Source organism: Strigops habroptila, chromosome 4 (assembly GCF_004027225.2).
Source record: "Strigops habroptila isolate Jane chromosome 4, bStrHab1.2.pri, whole genome shotgun sequence".
Taxonomy (NCBI): domain Eukaryota; kingdom Metazoa; phylum Chordata; class Aves; order Psittaciformes; family Psittacidae; genus Strigops; species Strigops habroptila.
Window position 1 is genome coordinate 79,547,600 of NC_046358.1, and position 25,305 is coordinate 79,572,904.

At 43.7% G+C, this 25,305-nt stretch overlaps 1 protein-coding gene across 1 annotated transcript in view; it reads left to right on the top strand.

The window, feature by feature from the left end:
• The first annotated feature begins 5,868 nt into the window (after positions 1-5,868).
• The window catches only part of FAM20C (FAM20C golgi associated secretory pathway kinase), a 60,626-nt gene continuing 41,189 nt past the window's right edge, over positions 5,869-25,305 (top strand). Inside the window, exons 1-3 of the mRNA XM_030484021.1 lie at positions 5,869-7,548; positions 9,395-9,567; positions 18,503-18,581. Of these exons, the coding sequence (XP_030339881.1) occupies positions 7,031-7,548; positions 9,395-9,567; positions 18,503-18,581 (770 nt within the window). The 5' untranslated portion in view covers positions 5,869-7,030. The remainder of the gene's footprint in view (positions 7,549-9,394; positions 9,568-18,502; positions 18,582-25,305) is intronic.

The window sequence follows — 25,305 nt, forward strand, 5'->3', positions numbered from 1 at the left end:
AATTTCTATTTCAGGATGTGGCACGCTTAAAATTTCTTTGTGGTTTGCTCTCTTACTTCAAGTTTTTAAAGTTATCCAATTGAAAATTTAGCCAACCAACAGGAGGAAAAAGGCTCAATTTAAGAAGTCAAAACATCCATACAAATCAAAATTTGACAGCAAGAAAAAAAGAATCCCCAGAACAACTTCCTAAGTATACTATTAAATTGTTCATGTGTGCATGCATTTATGTCTTCATACGCACTCAAATGGGTCTGTGTGTGACTGCACACTGCAGCATGCAGAAGCTCCCTCTGTTCATGTGTAACTACATCTTGTTTTAGCATCAGGGCACATTTTCTCCAGGCATAAATCATGCAGCTCCATCAGTTTCAATGAATCTGCAAAATGATTGTGTAATTTAGCAAGCCATCTTTTATACACTTTGAGAAGATTCATGCACTATTACCTGAACTCAGAAAGTCCACAAGTAATACAGTTACTTGAAAACAGTAAACAGTTGTTACAGGAAAATGAAGTTATGATAACTCAAGTAGTGCACGCTCTTATGTCATGCACATCAAATGATTTGTTTTGACTTAGTTTAAATAATAATTTAGATAAGAACACAACTTCTTAACAGCTGATTTTCTTTACAACATCCTACCACTTCAGAAGGCAATTTTTCACCTGCATAATGGCCTCTCCATAATGCAGCTATAAGCAAGACTACTACTCCACTTAATGACTAGAGCAAATGTGATCCCTCCACAGGCCAATCACATTGCTTTAGCAACAACAATAACAGGTTTTGTCCTTGCATTGCCAGGCAGCTCTTTGTTCCAGGCAATGGAATAATTAAGCATTGTGGACCAGATCCTCAGCTGATATAATTAGATGGCATTTCATTGAAATCAAGGCCAGCTGACACCAGCTGAGGAGCTAACCCTTGATCTACAGCAGCAACAGCTGAGGAGTTACAAACAGGCAGGGATAAGCCTTCTGTTTCATTACCTTAATATAATCATGAGTTCTCTGCTTTCAACAGGTTTATCAAGCAATCAATGGGGTTTTGGATCACTTAGAATATTGGATCCCAAATTAAAGAATGGGAACACTCCAAGCAAAAGACTGAAGCTGGAAGCTTTGGCTTTGTGAAATCAGTTGGGGCTGGCAACACATTTCTAGGATGAGCTACCCAGCACTGATGATCTGACAGCACCAGCCAACTCAGCACCAGCCAGCTCTGCTGGTAACAGGGGAAGCCAATCACACATCCCTGCTTTCATCACTATTTAGCTCAAGCCTGCAGCTCAATGCCCCTCCAGTCAACCTTAGCAAAACCATTACAGGAAGAAATGCTGGCCATACTGCCTGGTTGATCTCGGGGAGGAGATTTGACCAAGACTCGTTAAAAAACATCATATAGCTAACAAAATCCTGGGCTGGAAGGCAATATTAGTTTGCCGTTTCCCCCCCCCCCCCCCCCAATATATTAGCACGCCACTTCAAACAGGTCTCACTGATCCTTCATGCACCAACAAGAAGTTGACTATGAAATAATCAAGCTTATGGAATTTCCTTCTGTTCAGTACCAAGCATATTCCTTAGCAATAAAGGTGATTTCACAGTGTGGGAGGTTAATATACAGTACCCATTAGATTACCAGTGTGATTTGTGTTTACAAGGCAAAGCACCAATAAAGTGGGTCAGCACATGAATCTTCAGAGGGAGAGCAGAAAGAGCACCCTAGGCAGCATCACCACAGGGGCCAAGAAAGGCACATGATGCCCTTGGGACTTCCAGCATCATGGATAGATGTTTTCAGAATGGAAAAATCCATTTTTCCATTAGAAGTAACAATAGAAATATTACCTTGATTGAGAATGTGCAATCAGGCCTGACTTACAGTTAGCCCTGCTGCATTCAAGCTTCACATCCAAAGGCTGTAAACCGTTATAAAAGAAAATAGCTGGTATGTTTACTCACCCAAAACCATGCTTTATTTATTCACCTGAATACATTATCACATACACTCACCATTGTTGCTGCTCAGTGAGGCAAACAGACAAAAATGGGGAAAATAAACATCTACACAGATTTCACCAGCAGATAAGCTGCACAAAAACAATGAAGAAATGCCAGGATATACGACACTAACCACTCCTGAATTCTTGATTGTATCATTAAATAAAAGCAAAGGTACAATATGCAAAAAAAAAAAAAAAAAAAAAAAAAAGAGCTTAATGTTAATTTGTAATATCAAATTAAAAAGCCTATTAGATCCAAAGCAATTTTGGCTTGTGATTGTGGTAATGCAATGTGAAATTTCCAGTAACATTCAAATACTTCCAAGAAAACAGAGGAAAGACATTTTAATTCAATGGCCAAAAAAAGAAAATGAAGAGTTGATGTAAACGACTTGATATCATTGAAGTTATTGAAATCAGATGTATGTAATAACTTATTAATGTCAAAATATTCCATTAAGAACTTATTATTTCCTTGTTTACATAATGCTAGCAATTATAGGGGTAATGCTGGTCCAACACACAGCACAGCAGAAATGAAAAGCTGTTTGCCATGTACTGGAATTCAATATGAAAGCACAGTTTAGATAAGGAGCAATATTTACATTTTTCTTACTGAGCTCAAGACCTCAGAAAGTAAAATAATAAACAACTAACTTCTGAAACTACCCAAATCAGGCTTTATTACAAAGACCCCATAGCTCTACGCACACAAGCTCTGTGGTTAAAAGCTTGTTTGAAGAAAAGGCTGAACAACAGTCAGCAGTTACCAAGAATTTTTGTTTTCCCATCAACTCCAAGTCTTGAAGGCAAATGTTTGAAACCAGGAGGAGGTAACTCACCTGCAAACACTGCACTTGCACTGAAAAGGGATGGGCCAGGGCATCAAGGTACATAAGCAGTGAGATAGAGCTGAAATCCAACCAGCTGGACGCAAATCCCCATTTCGTTCCTTACAGCAGGAAAAAGGCACCATTCTTTTCTAGGGGTGGCCCACACACAACCCAGATGACAGCACAAGCACAAAGCTCTCCTGCGCCAAACTCGCACTTGCCCAGAGTAAGCAACAAGATTGTCCTGGGAAGCTTTACCAGCCTTGGTAGCCCTCAAACCTGGTCCCTGAGCCTTCCTGCCCTGCCTGCTCCTCATCTTATACCTGCTGCACAATTTCCAGGCTATCCTGACCTGCAGCCCAGCTCCTCTCTTAACTCAGTAGCTTCCTGATCACAAGCCATCTCAACCCTCCCAACCCAGCAGATATTCAGGTTCCCATCTCCAACCTGACCCTAACACCAGGCTCTCTGACAGCCCACAGGGCTACCAACAGGAATGCAAACATGAGATTGTCACTTACTCTGTATCCCCAAACAGATTATTAGAGAGGCAGGAGGATCCCCTTCACTCACACCCAAGGCACATGGCTCCAAATCAAGATCAGGGTTGTATTCTTGCACGGGAAAGATCAATGGGAAAGCATGGAGGTATCCTCCTTGTGTTGAGATGTGCTAAAGATGCTTCTCCCACTCCAATGTGGGCTCCTAGATGTATCATGGCTTCATGCCCTTGTTTTATCAGTCGGCAGATCTTAGAGGCACAGTGGGGCTGTAATACACTACTGGTGCTGATCATTAACAGGCAGGCTCCAGGATGGAGGAGGAAAGGCTTGGGAAATGGAGAATCACATGTTGCCCCATAGCCCAAAGCAAAGCCACAAGCTTGCTCTCTGCTGGTGTTGGCCAACTAGCCAGTGCATCTTATTTAGCAGGTGACCACATCAATGGGTAAAGGCATTGAGAAACAAAGAATTATCTAATGTTATTTTACTTTAAAGCTTGCTTTATCACACTGAATGAAGAGACAAAAGAAAAATCTGATTCAGGTAACAGCACCTGCTTATGCCTGCCAGGAAAGACTGAAACCTGAAAGATAGCAGGCAATTTAAGGAAAAACATACCTGCAGACTGTCAACAGGAACACAAAGCTTCACACTTAAGGCAGCCTCAGTTAACCAGTTTGTAAGATAATTCCAAGACCACTCACTCCTTCTGAAGCACTGACTTCAGCTACCCCCCTCCATCACTCCACTCCCCAAGGCACAGACTCTAGCTTCCACCTGCCTCCTTTTGTCTCCTTGGGCTTGATTGGTAACCCAGCTCAGCTGAGTTCCCTAAGAGACAGCACCAGAAGCTCAGCAGGAGAAAGGCTGCAGCCACAGGCAGGCAAAAAAAAAAGAACAACAAAAAAATGAAAACAGATAGTCTTCTACATGCTATTCATGCTGTACCCTCATCAGGTATCATATCCCTTTCCAGCAGCGGTGGGTTCCTCAGTTGAACCAAAACTGAAAGACTCTTCCTGATGCTCCTAAAATGCCAACTTGCTAAACTAGGTTAAAATAAGCTGAACTTTAGCTCACTGCTTAGAGAGGTAGTTAACTTATGAACTCAACTCGATTTCCCAAGCAGAACCATACAGACTTGCTATTGAACAGTGGTGGGAGGCAATGGCACACAAGGAACCAGTGTTGCTGTCCTCATGGTCAATTGACCAGATGCCCTTTGACTGAACTGATCTTGGTGAAAAAGTGGAGAGATGGAAAGCCTTGCCTTTGGCTCCATAGCAAAATGGTTTGCTATGATGAAGTACACCACTACTTGAAGGATCCAGGGTGAAGGAATGGCTTCCAAGGGAATCAAAGTGCTGCACCTAAAGTGAGCTGTACCTCTGAACCCCAGTACTACAAGGTCCCCCTAGGACAGCACATCTTGTTCCTCCATAAAGTTACAGAGCAGTCCATGGGATCACGGCCCTGTCAGCTCTTTTTGTTCATCAATCTTTTTCCCTTTGAGAAAAGCAGTGACTTCCCTTGTGAAAAACATGGTGACACTGTAACAGTGCATGGATGTGCTTCAGGGGAGCGGAGAGCATAAAGCTCTACAGAAACACCCAGAGAGGGAATAGTGCTTGATGGCGGTGGAGGGATACTTTTTTGGGGGGAAGGAAAGACTCTAATGTTGCTTAATCCAGGAAAAAATGGGCCAGCATGATCGGTGTTGAGATGACCCTGTGGATATGTGGTGGTGGGTAGGCAGAAGCACACTGCCACTCTCATTCCTACTGCAGCCACGTTGACATTGTTTGATCCCTGCTAAGGACCATAAAACCCATGGGACCCCCTGCCCAAAGTCAGAATCAGCAGCCCAGAGCATCCTTGCCTCCCCATCTGAAGACCATTGGAGTGCCTTGTCCCTTCCTCAGACTTGGACAACCACCAACAGCATTCCTTGGGCTCCGAAGGCTGCCCTGGTCCCAGCACCACCAGCTCCATGAGCCATAAGACCACCTAGTCACTGAGCCAACTGCGCAGCTAACAGCAGCGGGAGAGAGGGCAGATTACCCTGCAGCACACTCACGGATTATGACAGCCCATAGGATCTTGGATTAAAAATAAAGGCTGCTTCTCAGAAGCAGCAAAGCACATGGCTTTCCTTGATGACCTTGCTCCGGTGAGGGGCTGGGGGCGAGGGCGAGCCGGACAATGCCGGAGCAGAATCGCAGCTCCCAGCTTGGGCACAGACCTCGCTGATACTTTGCAATGCCACCGGTGCAGATTCCTCTCTCCGCTACCACTCTCTTTTTTTCCTTCCTTTTTTATTTTTTTGCAAACCTTTGTGGAACAGACGCCCTCTCCTTGTCCCAGTTGGAGCTGCAGTAGAAAGAAAAGGGGGGTGGGAAGGAGGGAGGAGAGAAAAAAAACCCGCTTTTGGTTGAGGTTTTCCTGTTACTATCACTGTAGCGTTTATTTAGCCAATCTCCTAACTATGACGTGAGGAAGGCAGGAATCATGGCTCGCTCATAATATTTAACACACCCACTGAAAGCTGGAGCTGCAGAGCTACTAGTCTAACCAGTCTCCAGAATTCAGTGTAGCTGAAAGAGGTTTTCACTCTGCACCTGCCAAAGATCTCTCTCCCCCTCTTCCCTTCTCTCCCCCTTTCTCTCTTCCTTTCTCTCTCTCTCTCTAAAAGGCAGATCTGTAAGACCCAGCAGAGATCAAAGACGGGACCTCTTTGCTTAAAAGAACCTCTACTGATTTATATTAGTTTCTTTCCTCTAATCCTTCCTCTCCCCCCCCCCCCCTTTTTTTTTCTGTGCCATATTTAACCTTTATATTGCAGTTGTGCCATCAGACAGTTTTGCGGCCAAAAAAACCCAACCCAAGCCAAAGCAAAAGCCCAGCTTGGATACAGCAGCCACCCAGACTTGATCTCAGTTGAACATACTAATCTCTCCCAAGCACTGGACGCGATGGATGAAGAAACTGGAACCGCTCAAAGAAAATGATTTTCCAGCCAATGTTCTTAAACAGTCTCAGAGAAGAGAGGGAGCGAGCGGGAGAGCGCTTCTGCTGCATCACTGGGCACATTCAAAGGAAGGGAGTCAGCGTTTCCAGCACAGCCAAATATTATGGATGATTTTTTTTCTTCTGTCGCCTTTCCGCACAGGTTTTCTTAATATTATTCTCCCCTCCACCTCCACCCCGTCTTTTTTTAGTTTTTTACGTTTTATTTAATCAGAGCTAGTGTCTGATGCCGGTTTCTCTTCAAGAACCAGTTTTCCCTATTTGTTGTGATCCCTGTAATAAAAAGAGAGAGAAATCGTGAGCAGATGGCTTTATACATTGCAATGCCGCCGGCATTGTTTTCCTCTTGATTTTAAAGGCTCGGTCCGGTGCTCCTTTATTTTTTTTCCTTTTATTTTTTTTCTTTCCTTCCCCCTCCTAAGTTCTTGATGATACTGAGACATGAGGACCTATTGTTTTTAGCCTGTTTATTTCTCGGCGCCTATGGAGATAACTTTATTGACTTGATCGCTCGCTTCCCGATCCGAAGGGAGACAGCCGAAGCCCCGGGGGGGGGGCTGGAAGACCCACGCCTGCCCGGGCTTTCTCCGCCAAAGCGCTCCAGACCGACCCCGCCGCTTCCCCTCCCTCCCCCGGTAATTTATTAGCCGCCCCGGCCATGAAAATGCTCCTGGTCCGCAAGTTCCGGGTGCTGATCCTCATGGTGTTCCTCGTCGCCTGCACCATGCACATCATGATCGACCTGCTGCCGCGGCTGGAGCGGCGGGGGACCGAGGGCCGCCCCGGCTGCTCCTGCCCGCCGCCCGCCGCCGCGCCGCCCCGCGCCGCCCCGCGCTGGCCCAGCAAGCACACGCTGCGGATCCTGCAGGACTTCAGCGCCGAGCCGGGCTCCAACCTCTCCTCGCAGTCGCGGGAAGCGGCGGAGCGGGCGGCGGGCGGCGGCGGCGGCGGCGGCACGGGAGGCGGGGGGGGCACGGCGGCGGCGCGGACGCGGAGACTGATCGGCCCCGGGGCGCCGCGCCCGCCACCCCCCGCCGCCGCCGCCGCCCCGCTGGCCGCCCTCTTCCAGCACCCGCTGTACCGCGCCGCCCTGCCCCCGCTCGCCGACGGCGACCTCCTCTTCAATGTCAACAGCGACATCAGGTTCAACCCGCGGGCGGCCGAGCACACCGAGTGGTGAGTACGGCGGGGCACGGGGACCTGGTTTGGCTCGGATCGGGGCGGCGGGGCTCAGTTTGCCGGGGTAGGGGTATCCCCCGGGCCGGGGGGGAGTGAAGGGGGAGGCAGCGGGGTGCTGGGCGGTCGGTGTGGAAACGTGGCGCGGCGCTTCCCTGGGTCGCTGCCTTCCCGTTTATAACGTAGGGTTTCACTGGGCGGTCAGAAGAATGGATATAATGGCTGGTTTGGAGTAAGCAGAGGGTTTAACTGAACGATTCGGTGTCACCGGGTAAAAAGAGAGATCGTACACAGGCGTGACTGGTTGTGCTTCTTGGAAAAAAAAACCCCAACAAAGCCCAAAAGCCATGAAATACAGAATAATCACAGGAGCACGGCAGGCTGGAGTGCCAAGGCCAAAGGGTCTGTATGCCCCAATATCCCATCTCCAGCTGTAGCCAGAGGCAGATGTTATCAGAAAAAGGTAGAAAGAGGATGAGTGCAGAGTGAGCCTCCTCTCCAGCACCTTTCTGGCCTCCCAATCCTAGGAGCTCAGGAGTGAGACCAGGCAGTAACACATGAACTGTCTTAAAAGCAAGGTCTGGTATCACAAAGGCATTCATCCTGACAGGTATTTCTGCCTTCAGGATCTGATTTGTGCTCCAGTTTTCATCCTCAATTAATTCCCAGAGTCCTAGCACCTCTGCTGCGCTCCAGCCTTCAAAGCAGTTGGTTGCCTCTGTGAATCCTATGCCCTGGTGGCTTGTAAGAAATGCTGAGAAATTTCAATGACTGAAAAATCAAAAGGATTGTCTAATACAACAGCACCCTCTTCCAAACACACTGACACTGTAATGTTTAAACAGCTGCATTGTACCGTGCAAAAGCTCTGTCAAGCCGCAGAGCAGCCAACATGAGAGGAGAAGTATTTCTGATTTCCGTCCCATGAGCATGTGAATTGTCCAGGCCCCTTCCATCTAATAATCAAAACTGTCTGTGAAGTGAAATAGCCTGAAAAAGTTCTGGTTTATCTGAGAGGGAAAAAAAAAAGTCACAAATGTATGAACATACGGAGATGACTAAAACCATGGAGGACTTCTGGATTGAAGATATGTGATGGTTTATGCAGTAGGTGAAGAGTGAAACTATCATTGATGTCCACAATGCAGCTGCCTCTTCTGTATATTTTCATTAGTGGCTGCAGCCAGAGTTCACAGAACTAACATGAAATTTAGGAGTTAAAAGCCATTTTAACAGTCATTTTCTGTAACAGTATCCTACTGCTAGGGAAGGGGCAAAACCATCCAGAGTTATTCTTTAGCAACCAGTTTGGAGTAATCCAGTTTCTTCTCATTCTCTCTGTTTAAAAAAAGGGGAGAGAATGAGAGCATTTGGTATAACAGGTCAGGTTACTGCTGCACTCTCAGTTTCCAGACCCAGGTCCTCATTAAATAAAGGTTCAGGATGATGCTGTCCTTTGGGTCAAACTTGTAAAAGATACGTGCAACATAATACAACCTAAAACTTGCAGCGCTGTGTTTCTGCTATATAAGGGCCTCTGCTAATGCTCAGTGATGTCACTCCGAGTTTAGCTCTTGACTTTCATGGGCTTTAAATCAGGCATGATGAGTGGAGGTGAAAACCCATCTCCCACTTAGCCCCAGGTGAGAGCAGGCTCCTGGTGTGCAGCCAGCACAGGGACATCCCGGGGGCTTCTCCCCCTGATGTAGTGCTTTGCCTTTCCAGGTTGTCACATTTTGAAGCCCTGTTTCTTGATGCCTGTTACAAACTGTAACATTATTTCTTTCTCCTCATTTTTGGGTTTTTGTTGTGTTGTTCTTTATTATTTTTTTTTTTTTGGTGGTAGGCAAAATGAAGATAATGAAGAATTTTTGCCAACTGGAGAAACCTCCATAGACTCCTACCCAAACTGGTTAAAATTCCACATTGGCATTAATCGGTACGAGTTGTATTCCAGACATAATCCTGCAATTGAGGCTTTACTGCAAGACATGGTCTCCCAAAAGATAACCAGTGTTGGTACGTTCAGATATATATATAATTTTTTACCATTATTTGCTCATTATTCAGGATCTCATTGCTGTTTGAATATTAATATTTTGCATGGCTTCTCTCTGGCGTGCCTACAACATTGCTTCCCGACTTCTGCACTCATTTTCCCTGTTAAACATAAAGAGATATTGCCAGCTCTATATTACCTGAATAATTGCGAAGTCTGCTAGCAAGGCAAACCCCATTCATTTCACAGATATTTTAGACACGATCATGCTGAAAATGCCTTGTTTGGTTATTTAAAATAAATAGAGTAATAAAAAAAAGATGGCAAAAAGCAGGTAGCATCTTGCAGGAGCTAGATTGGTATTATTAGCTGATTATTATTTAAAAGGTTGTGTCTGGCAGCACTGCTCTTCCCGAGGAAGGAGCAAGGCAGCTGACCTACAGCCCTGCAGCGATGGCTGCGGGAGCATCCGGCACCGCGGGGCTCTGCGGCTCAGCAGGGCTGCAGCTTCCCCAGGCATTGTGCAGGGAGCTCCAGCCTCCCGCTGAGCAGAGTTCAGCTCTGTTTATTCTGCTTGTAAATCCACAACGGGGATGTGCCCATGTCAACCCTTGGCTCTGGTTAAACAAGGTGACACAGTTCAGGGCTTTTCTCCAGGGCTGGTTAATGACAACCTGTCTTTCGTTGAATTTAGCTGTGTAGATGCGCTGGGAAAAAATGACCCCAACCCCAAATGAAAGTGCTGGGACACTAAACAAATGCATGGCCCGTGGTTTCCAGAGGTGGAGAGCTGTAGCACATGCAGTGGTTTCCGCTGGCCGTGCAGAAAAATGAAGTTACTTACGCTGACCACAAAGTCCGTTTCAGAGAGATGAAATAGCAGGAGCTCTGTAGAAGTGCTGATGGTGTGTTGGCACCGTGGGATGAGGTCAGCAGGTCTTTAACCCTGCAAGGCAAAAATTCCCCTGGCTTCAGCAGGAAATGGCCTGGGCAAGAATAGCATGAGCAGCCCTAAGGTTTACATTTTCTTTTGTGTGAATCACAGCAGCTGCTGAGCAGGAATAAGGGAGATCCTTGGTCATCAAGAGTGGGCTCGTTTAGCTGATCCGGATGGAGTAGGTGTGAAAGGCAGGATGCCACGGGAGAGCTTTGCCCCCATGAACCAAGCTGCCAGGTGGCTGTACTCAGCACGCAGCTCTCCTCTGAGCTCTGCTGGGGCAGGATTTGGAATAAAGCAGTTTGTGGTACCCATCTCACATGTTGGATTCAAGGGTCCAGTGGACACATAGTTCATGAAAGATGACAAACACAGGCTCATTTATTAACCTGTGATGGGTTTTCTGTCCTCAAAACTCTGGATTGGAGTGATTCATTAAGGAGCTCAGGTTTGACAATTAAGCCATGTATTTCCCTTCTCTAGCTCAGATGTGACACTGCAGGTAGCGGCAGACTCTGCCCATGCTCCTCTGGTCTGTGCTGGAGGATAACAAGGGCACTGGTGATTTTCTCCTTGACATAGCCCTCACCTTTCTTGACCTCTCCCATCAATGCCAACTGATTTCTCGAACATTAGTGACACATGCGAATGGGGATTGAGCCAGCACTTGGTAACACGTGTGTTAACATTGGTCTTCAAGCACATCCATGGAGGAGGAAAAGATGCAGGTTGTGCCCTTACCCACTCCCCGCAGGGAGCAGCAGTGTCCCAGGCAGTGACCAGCCTGTCCCCAGCTCTGGGCAGAGGTGGTGCTCAGCCAAACCACCTCCTGGCTCATCTGTTGAGATTTACACAAAATGCATTGGCCGTAGTGGTGTTTTGTACTGCATGGCTGCTAAGAGTATAGATCTCTATTTACCTCTTCAACACTTCAGAGTTCAGCTGTGTTGTCTATGCAGGAGGAGAGCAGTGTTTGTAGCACACTTGGCAGTGTTTGAGCCATGAAGTCTGTCACTTCTGCAGAGCAGTGGGATGCTAAGGTTATGTAGGGACATAGAAGCTGGTGACAGAAAAAGGGAGGTAGGAATGAGAAATAATAGTTTAGCACTCACTCTTCACTTATGCTTCCAGGCATGTTGCTTAACCTCTGTATGCTTCAGTTAACCTAGCAGCAGAATGGTTATAAAAAAAATAGGAGTGAAGTCCTGACCCTGGTGACGTAAGTGGAAGTTTTGCCATTTACTTCCCTGGGGCCATGATTTCACCTAATATGTCGTATAGATGTGTCATGAGGTTTCCATTAATTATGATTTTGATAGAGCTTTCAGATCAGTGGGGTGAAAGGGCTCTGGGACCACAGAGGAAGATTTATGATTGGTTTTAGTGATTTCCTGTGGGATTGTCTCTCTGTTAATGTTTGAAGAAGGCTCTTCGGAACATGATAGGGCCTCTTATGCCCGTAAGAAAAACTCAGAGCCATGGTTTCTATCAGTGATTCAGTATAATTTCCATAAACTAAAACATGAGGTACATTTGGTATTGGTATTGGTCGCTGTGGGAACTGACAGGGAATGATTCCTACACATAAATCGCAGTCTAAAATCAAGTGCATGGACATGGAAGGGGACTTTTGCCAATACAGAGATGCCAGGATCTGAATTTTACTGAATTAGCAGTAATGCTTGCCCCGGTGGGGATTTAGGAGCTTTGTCAGGTTGCAAAGCAAAAAAGAGCATTTTGTTAATATACTATACTTCTTTTTGTTTGTTTTTATTACACAGTGCAGCATCTTTTATGTGGCACATTCTTTGGGTGTTTAAAAATACACGTTTTAAAATAATACTGGCCAGTTTTCAGCTTTACTGCAGAGCAGCAGCAGGGATTCAAAAGTGTGTAAGCTGATTAATGAAGAGTAATATGTTTGACCAAAGGACATTTATAGGGCTGTTATGTTCTTTTGCATAGTCCCGCATATTTTTTAATTTGTCTTTTTTTTTTTTTTTCCCCCTCCTTATGGTCAATTTTTGTAGTTTTGCTATTTTTATTTTTTAAGGCAGCTGCAAAGGTGCCAGGTTAGAAGTATAAAATAAATGGAAACCTTCATAATGCCCAATCTTTAGGCTTCTTTTTGCAAGCAGGGCAATTAAATATACAGATTTACATGCATTAGATGAAGTAGGATATTGCTTTATCCAGTTTCTTCCCAGTGTCCAGATTTGCTTTGGCTCTAATAGAATTAGGTAGTTTGCTGTGTGAGTTCTTGATACCTACAGTAATTAGATCCAATCTGCAGCTAAACAGATTTCTTAGCCACATTGTCATTTCTCTGCTCAGCTTGCATTATTTATGGAGAAGAGTGGTGACCAGTTGATCCCCCGCCATCTATTAGAACTGCTCACACAACTCTGTAACGTGCAGTGTTATTTTAAAATGAAAACGGTGACAGAAGCAATTCCCAAGAGTAGGGAGCACCAAGGTGACATTTTCTTGATGTTAAAGTTTAAATGGAACAAATCCATGGGTGGGAGGGAGCATCACATTCAGCTCCCACAGTGACACCTAGAGCTGGCCTTGAAAAAGACAGGGTTACCCAGAGCTTTCAAGCTGAAGATTTATTCTGTGCCCTGCATCGATATATATATTTCATATTAATTTTGTTCAGCATAAAGGGACAGCTCTTAATTTGATTTAATTCACTGAAAATTTCCTCTTGCCAGAAATAGAAGCCTAGTGAGAATTGGTTTTCCATTGAGCACTGAAACAGTTTTCAGAAGCACATGGACAGGCAATTACATATTTCCTTTGCCTTTCATAACTGTTTATTGCATGCATAAATAACCATAGTTAGATATTTTCTTGCATATTTACAAGATGTCTGTGCATAATTGTGGTAGCACTGTCAGCAGTTTAACAACAAATATGGCATGGTGCATTGTAGAGGCAGTGTGGTCTTGATCTTGACTGTAGTAGTGTCCAGAGGAGCTGTGTGGTGGGATTGCCTGTGAGCAGAATAGGTTTTTGTAATTCCTGTGTTTAGTTGGGTTTTACTTTTTGATTCTTTAAATTCACTGGTTGGAAAGGTTTGGAAACATTACCTGACTGAGTTAATTTCTGAACCTGTAATGCCTTCAGTTTGTACAGGCAGTGATTAGAAAGCAAGCATGCAAGATTACTCACAGAGTGAATAAATGCTGCAATTAACTCAGGTGGACTCTGCTTCAAGTCAGGGGAAAAAAAAAAAGACAAGATGCTTAATATTGAATGTAAATTCTGGTGCTAAAGGAAATTATTAAAATCTCATCCAAAAGAAGGGGAAAAATGCTGTTGAGAACATGTGAAAAACATTATTAAATGGAGCGCCATTGATTATAAGAAAACAATGAATCTGCCAAGAGTTAACAGATTGATTTAATGTACAATTCCAGATGAAAGGAGGGGTCTTAACATGTACAACAAAGCCTTTGAAGGATTTCACAGGTCTCTTCCCCTCCACAAGTCTTTTACTCTCTTGACTAAACCAAGAAAGGCTTTTAAAAACAAGTTAGCAGAATTGGCTCAGCAAGAACAAATTAAGAGATGATGAGGGATTGAATTTGTTCTGAAATATGTTCTTTACCGCGTGTACAGGGCCATGTCTCTAGCCTGGGGCAGAGTATTACTCTTTAAAGCCAACCAGCACATTTATAGTAAATTTAAGCTTAATCTATAAATAGGAATCCAAAATGGATCTGAATGTCCTCTGTTCCAGATGTTAACTGCATTCCAGGCTTTGACTGGATCTCACTTCTCAGGCATTAGCATTGCATAATTAAATACATTTTAAAAAGGTCATGGATCCTGACCAGGTTCAGAGGTCCTGTTGGGCCTCTTACTCTCCATCAGAAGACCATACGGTCTGGACAGGCCAGTAGGATGAGGGCTATCATGCAAAACAGAGGAGCTTGAAAGCGAGACCAATTTAAACTCCAAATCCTTTTGAGTCAAATCCCTTTGGGCAACATTGTGCCTCTACTAGGAGTTAGTACCAGACGCTAGCCAGAAACACTAGCACACGGTTATAAAAAGATGATTTGGAAATGATAGATTGTGCATGTTTTATATTGGATGGTGTCTGTGGATAAGGAAGGGAATTTGGGTCTTGTATGGGTAAGGAGACAAGATGGGGAAGTAGCAGACATGGCATGTGGACATGAGAACTGGTTCATAGATGTAAATGGAGTGGGGATTTTTGGAGGCTTAATTCAGAGTCTGTCAGAGAAAACAGAAGGAATCCCACCAATTTCACTAGTCTTGTACTCAAGCAAAAAAGATATCTCAGAATATTTTGCAAAGCCTCCTAAAATTAGGAAGATTTCTCATCATATCTGAAAGCCCTTGCAGTGGGTTAACAGGAAGGGTTAATGCTGCTTTCCATTTCCTTCTACTTTGGGGGGAAAAGAGAGACTTTGAGTTGCCTGAAGATAAAAAACGATGATGGTATTGGGATTTGTTTTTAACACTGTGCCAGTATGTCCAGGAGCTGTATGAGACTTGATTTGAGGTCCCTGCTGTAAGCCACCAGATTTTTAAAAAGTCTTTTACTTTTGGGAACTGTTTTTGACCTGTGATGTTAGAGTATATTCAGAAACCTTAAACAAAGGTGAATTCAGAGTGTGACTAGTGGTTCCCTTGGAGTCAGTATGGCTTCCCATTGCAAGGCCTTCTTAAAAATACCTAAGCCTGCTGATCATAAATGTGACATTTCTCGGAAAATTGTATATGCTGCTTCTGGGTTTTATAAATTCTTCAGAAATGTTCCTATGGGCAGTAGGTGAAGGCAGAGGGGCATCTCTAGGTGAGCGAACTGTTTGGGATAAGCTTCTGGAAGATGATGGGGCTCCCACTGGTTGGCCATCATGGTGTAACTGAGGTCTGAGAAGGAAGGGGAGTTATTGAAGGAATAATACAGCTTAGAAAATGAGAGGGAAGTCAATATGCAGATGTAACACTAAGTTAGGACAAGGGAAGTAATCTGACGTAGAGGTCTGAGCAAATCATCTCCAATGAGGTCTGCTCTTTTCTGACATTGCCACCCCCAAGATTTGGGTAATCTGGACTGCTCCCAAGTTCAGTTTAGAGGTGCATGAAGGGTTGTGTTGAGCTCAATAGGACAGTCTAGGATGAGGTGTTTTCCTCTTTGCAGGGATTACAATGTTAGGTTGTAACTAGTCTGGACTTGGAGGGTGGCTTTGAACCATCTCCAGCCTGGCCAGCACACCTGTGGCGCTGAGCGAGCAGCCAGAGTGGGAATATCTGCATGTGAATCCAGATGATGTGGGGAGAAGCCAACATGGAGCTCTGGCACGGGTTGTTGTCCACGATGCCTGCCGTAAGGCATGATGAGACACCATTCCCACCAGTGTCACCCTCTGTTTTGAGGAGGTCCAAAGTTCAGTCATAGCAGCAGCGGAGGGACAACATGCCAGCAAAACTTGTGTTTGGTCAAGGCTACTATTGCAACCAATTAAGGCAATAATACAGTAAAATGGATCTGAAGAGACCATGCTTTTTAGATGCTTTTGTCTTACTTCAGCATAATTCCTTCTGTCAGGAAACCAGGCCTTTGTGAAGAATTATTCTGAATTGTTAATCTTCATACATTTCTCTGCTTGGTGATGACACACTGGTGGTTGAGTTCGTCTGCTAACAAAATCATCTGTTGAGTGGCTTCAGTTTTCTGAGAAACAAGTCGTCTTAGTGTATCTGAAACTTTGTGCTTTCAAAAAGGCATGCTGGAACATCCTTTCTTCTTGGCTGTGAAATCTTGCTGTGATTTCCCAAAAGCTTAGCTTCCCAGCCATACCTCAAAATAGGCTCTATCTTTGGCTTTCCTCTGATGGGCTTACAGGATCTCTGGTGTATTTTGGACATACACGTCTCTCAGACGAGATGGAGCCAATCTCCAGGCCCTGAGCTCCTCAGAATTGAATAAAAAAGCATAAAGTGCATCAATTTTGGAGAAAAAAGAGTCTTCAGTTGGTGTGAGCAGTCTGCAAGCAGCTGTGTTGAGGTTGATGGGCTCGAGAGAGTTATATCTGACAGAGAGGAGGCAGTTCTGCCCTTTGGTTCTGAGGCTGGTATTACTGACCTATTTGGAGATAGCCCATGCAAACAGCAGTGCATGGCTATGCCTTAAAGAGTTGGGCAAATCCCGTGGCTTTGGCAGCGGCTGGGCTGGGAAGGTCGTGGGGGAGCTCCTGGGCAGGACCATGTGTCTGTGCAGGCATGAGGTAAGGGAAGCTCCAGCTCCTTGTTTGCTGTCCAGACTAACCAGGAGTGTGTCCAGGGTGCATAGCTGGGCTGTGATGGTCAATGTGTAGGTTTGTGGGTGGAGGATTGCTGCTTCTCAATGCCTTCAGGCTCTGGGCTGAAGGCCTATGCTCCTTCTTCCCTCAGGTGCAGATCAACTGACCTGTTCTGCACAAGAGAGGGAGTTTAATATGTGAAAGCCGTGTTCTTCTGCTTTACCTGTTCAGTGCAAACTTTAATGCCCTTTAATTTCTAATTATGTATTTGTTCCTTTGGGATAAAGTAGAAATGCAAGAGAAGGCTGGGATCAGCAAAACAGCAAGGCAGGAGGGATTTTATTCTAGGAAAAGTATAATTACACTCACCAGATTTGCATAGCATTTTCTTGCAAAAATATAGATTACAAGTGCTGAAAGGGAGCTGATGACCTATCACTAATAAGGCACAGAGATGAGTAATTAAAAGGATATGCAGCTAATAGCATTGGTTAGAGACAAAAATGTACAAGCTATATAGGTGTAACAAGGGCAGCTTTAAGATAAAACTTGCAGAGCAAGGTAACTTGACATTTATGTTATTCTCCAGTTGACATGGGTTTTGTCAGAACTGTAAAGAAAAGGCTTAATTATCTGATCATTCTTAGGAAGCATTTTTAAAGGACTAACTCATCCACACAGACACAACTGCCATGACCCGCCTCTCTGAACACAGAGGTGAATAAAGGAGACAGGGTATAGGTCATTTCATTTATTCAGAGTGTTTTTGTTTGAGATGGTAAAAAAGCTTTGACTGGTTTGCCAAAGTATGTAGGTATCCTTTTTAAGTAGCCTTATAATTAAGTAAAATGCATTTTTATGAATTCTTATATAAAAAAACCCCTTGCTCTGACTTTAGAAGCACCATGATCTATCTGTTAATGTGATATTGTCCAAATTGTTCAGACTGATTTGAATAAATGTCAGTCTTAAATTCCCATTAGCTCTCAGCTGGGAAGTGAGTGTATTTAATGTTTGAGCAAAGATGGCCCTTGGTGTGCAGTGTGGACCTCAGTCCTTGCTGCCTCCACATGTCCTCTCCTACCCTCCCAGCAGAGCCAGCAACCTGCTGTGCACAGCTCTACTTTCATGTATGAACTACCTTGGGATCCCTTGAAGTTACTGGATGAGCTTGGATACATATCCATTGTGCATAGAGGAGATGAATTTACATATCTCTACTACTCAGCAGCAGTTATTAAAATCACAGCAGAGATCAGAGATTGCTATAGTATCTGCTCATACTGTTAATTAAGGAGATGCCTGCTGTGCATTGGACTCTACATCCCAGCTGCATTTGTCTTCGATAGCTCCCCATCTCCTTTCCCAATGTGTGTCCGTTGTTAAAAGGAACTCCAAAAGCGATTGAAGATGGAGAAAAGACTCCAATAGCTGTTCCTGTGCATGCTGTTCAATTAAGGTGCTTACCAAGCCCATAGTGGCCAATTGAAGAAGACAAAGACATGTTGGGGAGTACAATCCATTTTTAGTCCTGGTTGGCAGCTCAGAGCCCTCCCCTGTACTCTGCCCCTGCTGAATAATCTGTTGCCCGATTAGGATTACCCTGCTTGGTGCTCAGATACTGCAGTGCTGAATCTAATACAGAGCAAAAGAGACATGATTTTATTTCAAGGAAGCTGAATGTAAGTAGATCCACATGTAGCATTTTAAAGCGGTTTTGTTTTTTTCCTACAGCAATGAAATCAGGAGGCACCCAGCTGAAGCTGATCATGACGTTCCAGAACTATGGACAAGCATTGTTCAAACCAATGAAGTAAGTAAAAAAAGTCTGTTTTGTAAAGTGAAATGGTGTTGGAATAGGCCGTTGCTGTTTTCTAAGCCGTTAAAAGTTTGCCGTAGTGTCTGTCAAGGTTAATGTGTTGAGTTCCCTAGGCTTGCTGCTAAGTGCAGAGCTTCAGGGTCCGTTGAAACCTTGCCCTGCTAGACTCGTCTTTGGAAGAGATACTGAGAAGGCTTCAGATATGTTACAGTCTCCTCTGGAATGTTATTCACTCTGATCTCTGTCAAATCTCCCATCATAAGTACAGGATGTTTTCAGCATTTCTTTCTTATATAAACTTACTCCACAGATCTGAGCTTTATCTAGTGTCAGTGCTCCTCTGGAATATGGCCAGATGAGAGAGATGGTTCAGAGCAGCTTTAGGAGAGCTAAATAGTATTTGTCTGATAAATTATAGTTTAATCCGTTGATTTATTGTTGTTTGTATTAAGGGATTGTATTAGTCATTTGGCTGTGGCTATGCTGACTCTGTGAAAATGAGTTTATCTGAGAGTGGTACAGCAAGGTAATGAATCTAGAGAGAAAGGGAAGGACTAGGGTGATACAGCCTTGATTTGTGCCTGCCTGGATCCCATTGAGATGAGGGAAGTTATTGAGATACAAAGCAGATGTAAATGAGTTCTGAATCCTGACCTGTGTGTTTGTGTTGTAATAAGGAAAATGACTCTGTGCTTATTGTAGAGGGTTTAGCAAAGACACTCGGGGCTGCAAAATGTTTAATGAAGCTACTCACTATCTGTGTTGAGGGTACCACTGGAATAATAAATTAATTTCCTTCCTTTGTTCCCACTGTAGGGAAGTTCAGTTAATTTCCTCTAAGATGGTCCGTGAAAGACTAAAGTAACTGAGAACAAGTGGTTTGGAATATGTGTTAGCATTGTGTTACAGCTATAGAGAGGGGAGCACAGCTGCTGGCTGGAGACTTAGAAATTCCCTGTTTCACTATAGATTTAGCTATAGACTGACCTCAGACAAGTACAGATTTGCCTTGAACTTATTTGACTGCCAAAAGTGCCAAAGAATTGGTCTCACTTTCCTTCAACCCAAGTTTGACCAGGACCCCTCTCTATGTGCATTCATCCTGGGAATAGCAAGGAAATCCTATGAACTTCCAGGCAGCACAAGGCATTTTTGCAAAGGCCAAATGCCTCTGTGCTATATCCCAAATTGCACACAAATTTCTCCATGTTTCTGGTGGATTAGTGATTGTCTGGGAGAGGTCAGAGGAAGCACAGATAATACAGATAATACAGATGAGTCAGGAAGGAGGTATCAGAGCACCTACTCCAACATCTTCCCTTCCTCTCTCTGCCCTCTCGCCGAATGAACTGAGGTTCATCAGATCACCAGTGTATGAGTCCATCCCCTATATCTGCAAGTTTGATGTGTATAGGCACAATTCTTAGTTGTGTCTTGTCCCACATGCATAATCAAGAACCAGGTGGGTTCAAGCAGCCTTTAAGTATTTGGCAGAATTGTGGTTGCGCTGTTGTCTTTTTACATAGTGTGTGATTTGTTTCTTCTCCCTTTGCTGAGATGCAGATAACCTCAATCTTTGTCATTGGTATGACACTGTAATTCTGGGAATGCTAATGAGGTCAAATAAAAAGTTTACCATTTCTACTGTGCTATACACAGCCTTAGCAAGATGATGGATGATGATAGAAGTATAGCCACGTTCCTGTGTAGAAGCAGTTACTACCATCTGTTAAAACAATAACAGAAAATGATGATGTCTTAATCATTCCCTTTGCTTGATTTGAAGGGCAGCAACACTGTATTTTCTCACTGCTCTTTGCATTAAATATACCACTGGAAAAAGCAGCATTAGAGGACCCAGCAGCTCTGTTCCCAGGCACCACACTTTACAGTAGCAATGCTGCTGCGTTTGTTTGGAGCATCCCTGAACACATTAGTGATTTTGAATAAGGATGTTTGCAAGCACTTGTCTTCGTTCTGATAACAGTGAACAAGGAGCCAGATGCTTGGCTAGCATAAATCTTTCTAGCTCCTTTGGCATATGGTCCCATTGGCCTCTTTCACCAGCTTATGGACTGTTGTTGATGAAGTTCTTTAAGAGGCTTGCAGTATCATTTCTTTGTACAGAAATAAACAGCCTAGAAATAAAATAAAAAAATAAAATCAGGTTTTAAAGCTATGAGACTTCTTCTTGTAGGACCTTCTTCAGACCCTAGATATCTTCCAGGCTGTTTCTGGTGCTCCCTCTTTACTGCAGGGTATCCTTCTGATCCAGGCTTCACAAAACTGGGTGTGCCTTCCCGGGACAGGGGGCTATAGGGAGCTCACAGAGAAGGGACAGCCATCTCTTGCAGTGTCAAGGACATTTTTTTCTACATAGCTTAGTTTGAGGAACATAAAATATCCTGATGGCTGCTTCTGAGGTCAGCTCATTGAATGAAGCTCTTCGTGGATAATCAGGATGTCTCCATGTGATGTATCCTATGTATTCCATATGTGTTACTGTGTTATCAGCTCCATGGCTTTTCAAAGCAGCAGAAATAATGCTTTTCTGAGTTGATAAGCCTCATCATACAAGCAACCTTCTTCATGAACTCCAGGTAATGCAACCATTAAATAGTACCGAATGTCCATCTGCGAATAAAAAGTGGGGCCTCAGTTTACCTCTTAATGATGGAGGAGGCATCTCTAGGTTAAACCAAGCCACTGTGTTTTTAGAGAATATTGTTGGCATCAGTAGGATTTCAGGCCTGATCCTAAGGGAAATTGATAACTAGAGTTTCCTCCCCGGTCTGGAATGTGAAGTTCCGAAAGCTGAATGTTGCGAGGTACTTAGAGAGTAATATATAGACATGAGGCCAGTCTCTGCCTGGTTTTGATTCATTTGCACTACCTGGAAAGCTGTTTTTGCTATAGATAGCCTGTACTCAGCATATTCTAAACTGAATTAATACCCATTTGAGCAGGATTGTGGCAGATAGGGAAGACAATGCAAACCGTTCCCTGATACAGCTGGGCATCTGCTGGTGGAAGGGCAGGTCTCCAGACCTTTGGCAGTGACTTCTACAGGGGAGTCATAACAAAACGTACTCCTTGGCAAATAGCTCGAAACCGTGCAGAACTCATCTTACTTGCTCTGCCCTTTCCCAGCCTCCCAGTTCCACATCGAATTTATCCAGGGAGCAAGCCAGCTCCACAAAGGCCCAGGCAGGATTTGGAAATGGCGAAACCAGAATCTGCATTTGGCACATTTTGTGCTCAGTGTTTGACATTAACTGACAACTCTTTATCTGGTCATTGATTCAGGCTAGTGGAGTAAATGAAAGGAGGGATGCTTAACAGTCAGGGAAATGTGATAGTGGTAAATAAAGCCTGATCAGCTGCAATTATTTTATTTATTTGTGGCTCTGCATCTTCATTTCTGAAATAATTGCCCATAAAGTATTGCAGAGGAAGCCAAATCTATTTATAAAGCCTATGGCCCAGTGTAGATTCCTTTGCTAATTCCAAATGCATCATAGAAAAAGTGAATATTTGCTGAAACTCCAGGGAAGATTTAATGTACTTGCAATGTATCTTACAGTTAATGTGTAGTTTTATTTAGCTCATAACAGTTCAATCATACAAAATTATTGCCATATGGGACAGAAAAAAAATAGCAACCTCCCCTTCTTCCATGATTAGTGTGTCTAACTGTACTAATATTGTACAGCATAATAAAATTTATTTACATGATCACTGATAGCTGCAGCTTTCTATATGACTTATCAGGTAGGGATAGCATAGAGCCATAAATTCCAAACGGTTTTGGCTTATTTGTCCGAAAGGAACATGTGCTGTATAGTTTTATTTGGTTTCCCTTTGTTTCTGCTAGCTGGTGGAGTTAAACAGCTGGCTCAGCAACAAAACCAACACACTGTTTTTTTTCCTCCCAAGGCTTTATTCTTGAAGGGGGAGATTCTGCTCCAGCAGAGTCAGTGTTAGAATTCCTATTGCATACACTGGTGCCAGGATTTTGAGAGAGGTTTTTACAGTTCCTTATGGAAAAACCAAATAGGATCGAATAGAAAATGATACCTTGCTATTGGAGTTGTGAGAAAAGTGTCCTGTGGTCTGTGTTTAAGAATGACATCTCTCATTCCCAGTTTTATAGACTGCCTTGTAGAAATGTGTAGAAAGGGTATCCATTATAAAATCTTTGAGGTTTATTTGTTCCATTCAAAGAAATAATACTGTATCCAGTGAACTCACTTTGGACTGAAAGAGGTAAAAGCCAGTTCTGTTCCAGCTTTAGATTTTGCTTGATATTTTTAACATCGCTTTTCTTTTCTTCTGCTTTTACAAGTCACACTGCAGGATTGCTAAGAGCCACATGGCTGTTTCTTTCAGTAGTTGAAGTTTGTGGTCTTAATTAGCAGCAGAGTGGTATCAGGCCAGAAGAGACTTTTGGGGTCATGAAATCTAGTCTCCTTGAATCACAGCCAATCATCCCATGAAATCCCAGTGCCAGCCACAAAATAAGCTGGTAGTCATGGTCTAGTGCAGAGCTAATGCTCTACAGAAGTAAACCAAGCACACTCACCTTTCAGCTTCTGTAATATTCCTGCAACATATGTTTTGGCTGAAGACATAGGTGCTGTTAGCTGGACTGAAATCTAGCCCAGACAAGGTCATGGGGAAGATAATATTTTTGTTTCGATTGGCAAAGCACAGCTCTTTACTGGCTTTTAAATGTCATACTTGTAGCGACAAAGGATTAGCAACATTCTTTAAGTTTCTTTTTTATTTCCTTTTAGAATTGCTCAACAAATAATGCACTTTTTGATAGGGACATTAAATAGGCCAAACAGTCCCTGTAATACAAACAACTGTTAATCGCTTTCATTTCCTACAGTTATATTCCCTTTCCGAAGCTGCGATGTGACTGTTGTACCTGTGAAATGCAGCCTCCAGGCTTGATTATCATATCAATTAGGTTGATGTAATTCTTCCGAATTGGTAGCAATGCTTCCAAGTCAGAGGAGTTGAAATGAATTTCAGAATCAGGGCCACCGAAAGATTGCTTTCCTTATTACATTGCATGTCATGCTGTTTTGAGGAAATACATTTTTTCAAACCTGTTGCATTTCAGCTGGCAGGCATCCAGTATAAACATACTGTTATAAGTCAACATAGCAATTAAATCAAATTGCAATGTTTTCTCTGAGCAGCTAGAGAAGCAATATGCATCCAGTAGCTGCTATGCTAGAAGCCTTCCAGGATTAACACTTCAGCACGCTGGAATGTGTCGTGCGAGACCTTACTGAGCAGTGGCTGGTCAAAGTACAAACCCAGCCACTATGTTTTGTCATTTGGTTAAGCCATGCTACTGTACCAGTCACTGGAGAATGCTGGTTATTAACAAGGTGTGTTACTGGAGACCTGAGGTTGAGACCTCATAGCAACCTTCCAGTATCTGAAGGAGCCCTACAAGGATGCTGGAGAGGGACTCTTCATCAGAGACTGTAGCAATAGGACAAGGGGTGATGGGTTCAGACTTAAACAGGGGAAGTTCAGGTTAGATATAAGTAAGAAGTTCTTTACTGTGAGGGTGGTGAGGTGCTGGAACAGGTTGCCCAAAGAAGTAGTGAATGCTCCATCGCTGGCACTGTTCAAGGCCAGGCTGGACGGAGTCTTGAATGACATGGTCTAATATGTGGTGTCCCTGCCCATGGTGGGGGGGTTGGAACTAGATGATTTTACGGTCCTTTCCAACCCTAACTATTCTATGATTCTATGAATAAACTGATAGGAAAGGTTGAAGCTGCTAATCCCAGCATTCAGTTTATATAGGGGCATTTTAAAATTGCAAGGAGTCCTGTCTTCTTACATCTTGAAGAAGAGATGCGTTCTTTGCTGCTGAAACTAATAATCAGTAATCAGATATTCTGTGGACCTCACCCCTGAGAATTTGGGCTTTTTAAGGGCATTCAAATCCTTACCTACCAAATCCCTGCTGAAATGTTTACCTGAGTGAAACTGACAGGCAGATTTGATTGTACTTACATCGGGAATAAATCTGGAGTAAACTGGATGAATTATATCACTTGATATTTAAAGTACATGAGACCTGAATGTGCTCCTAAATAAGGACAGTAGAGGTTGCCATGTAGTATTTTAGCTCTTTAATTTTTGGTATATTATACATGAACTGTTTTTCTACTAATCTTGTTCATCAGATCAGACTTCTTCAGTATTTCAATCCCAATTGTGTTTTAAGAGTCAGCAGTGCCTCTGGTCCAAATCTCATTTATGCAGATTGGAAAATTTGCAGTAACTTCAAGGAGAGCTGGATCAGGATTGAGGCTGACTGATGGCTCTGGACAGCAATGAAACCCAGTCTGTCTGTCACCGTGCACTGTATTTCCCCTTGCCACAGCTCAGCGACTGCTGCCTAAAATACTGATCAATCCCATCCAGCCCAGGAGCAATTTGTTCTCAAATTCTGTGAGCATGTTTATGAAATGACCTGGGAGTCAAAGTCTGCAAAGTCCAGGTAGCTCAAAGGTTGTCCATTTAGATTAGGATCTGTAGGGATCTGTGATAGCAGTGTTTCACTATGCTAGCAGCCAGGACAGGCAAAACAAACCTCTTTTCCACTCTTTTAGTACCAGCTCTGTTGTGCAGTCTGGGTTATCCCCTCCTGGAGCTGCACAGGAGCTGCTTGGAGCCAGGACAG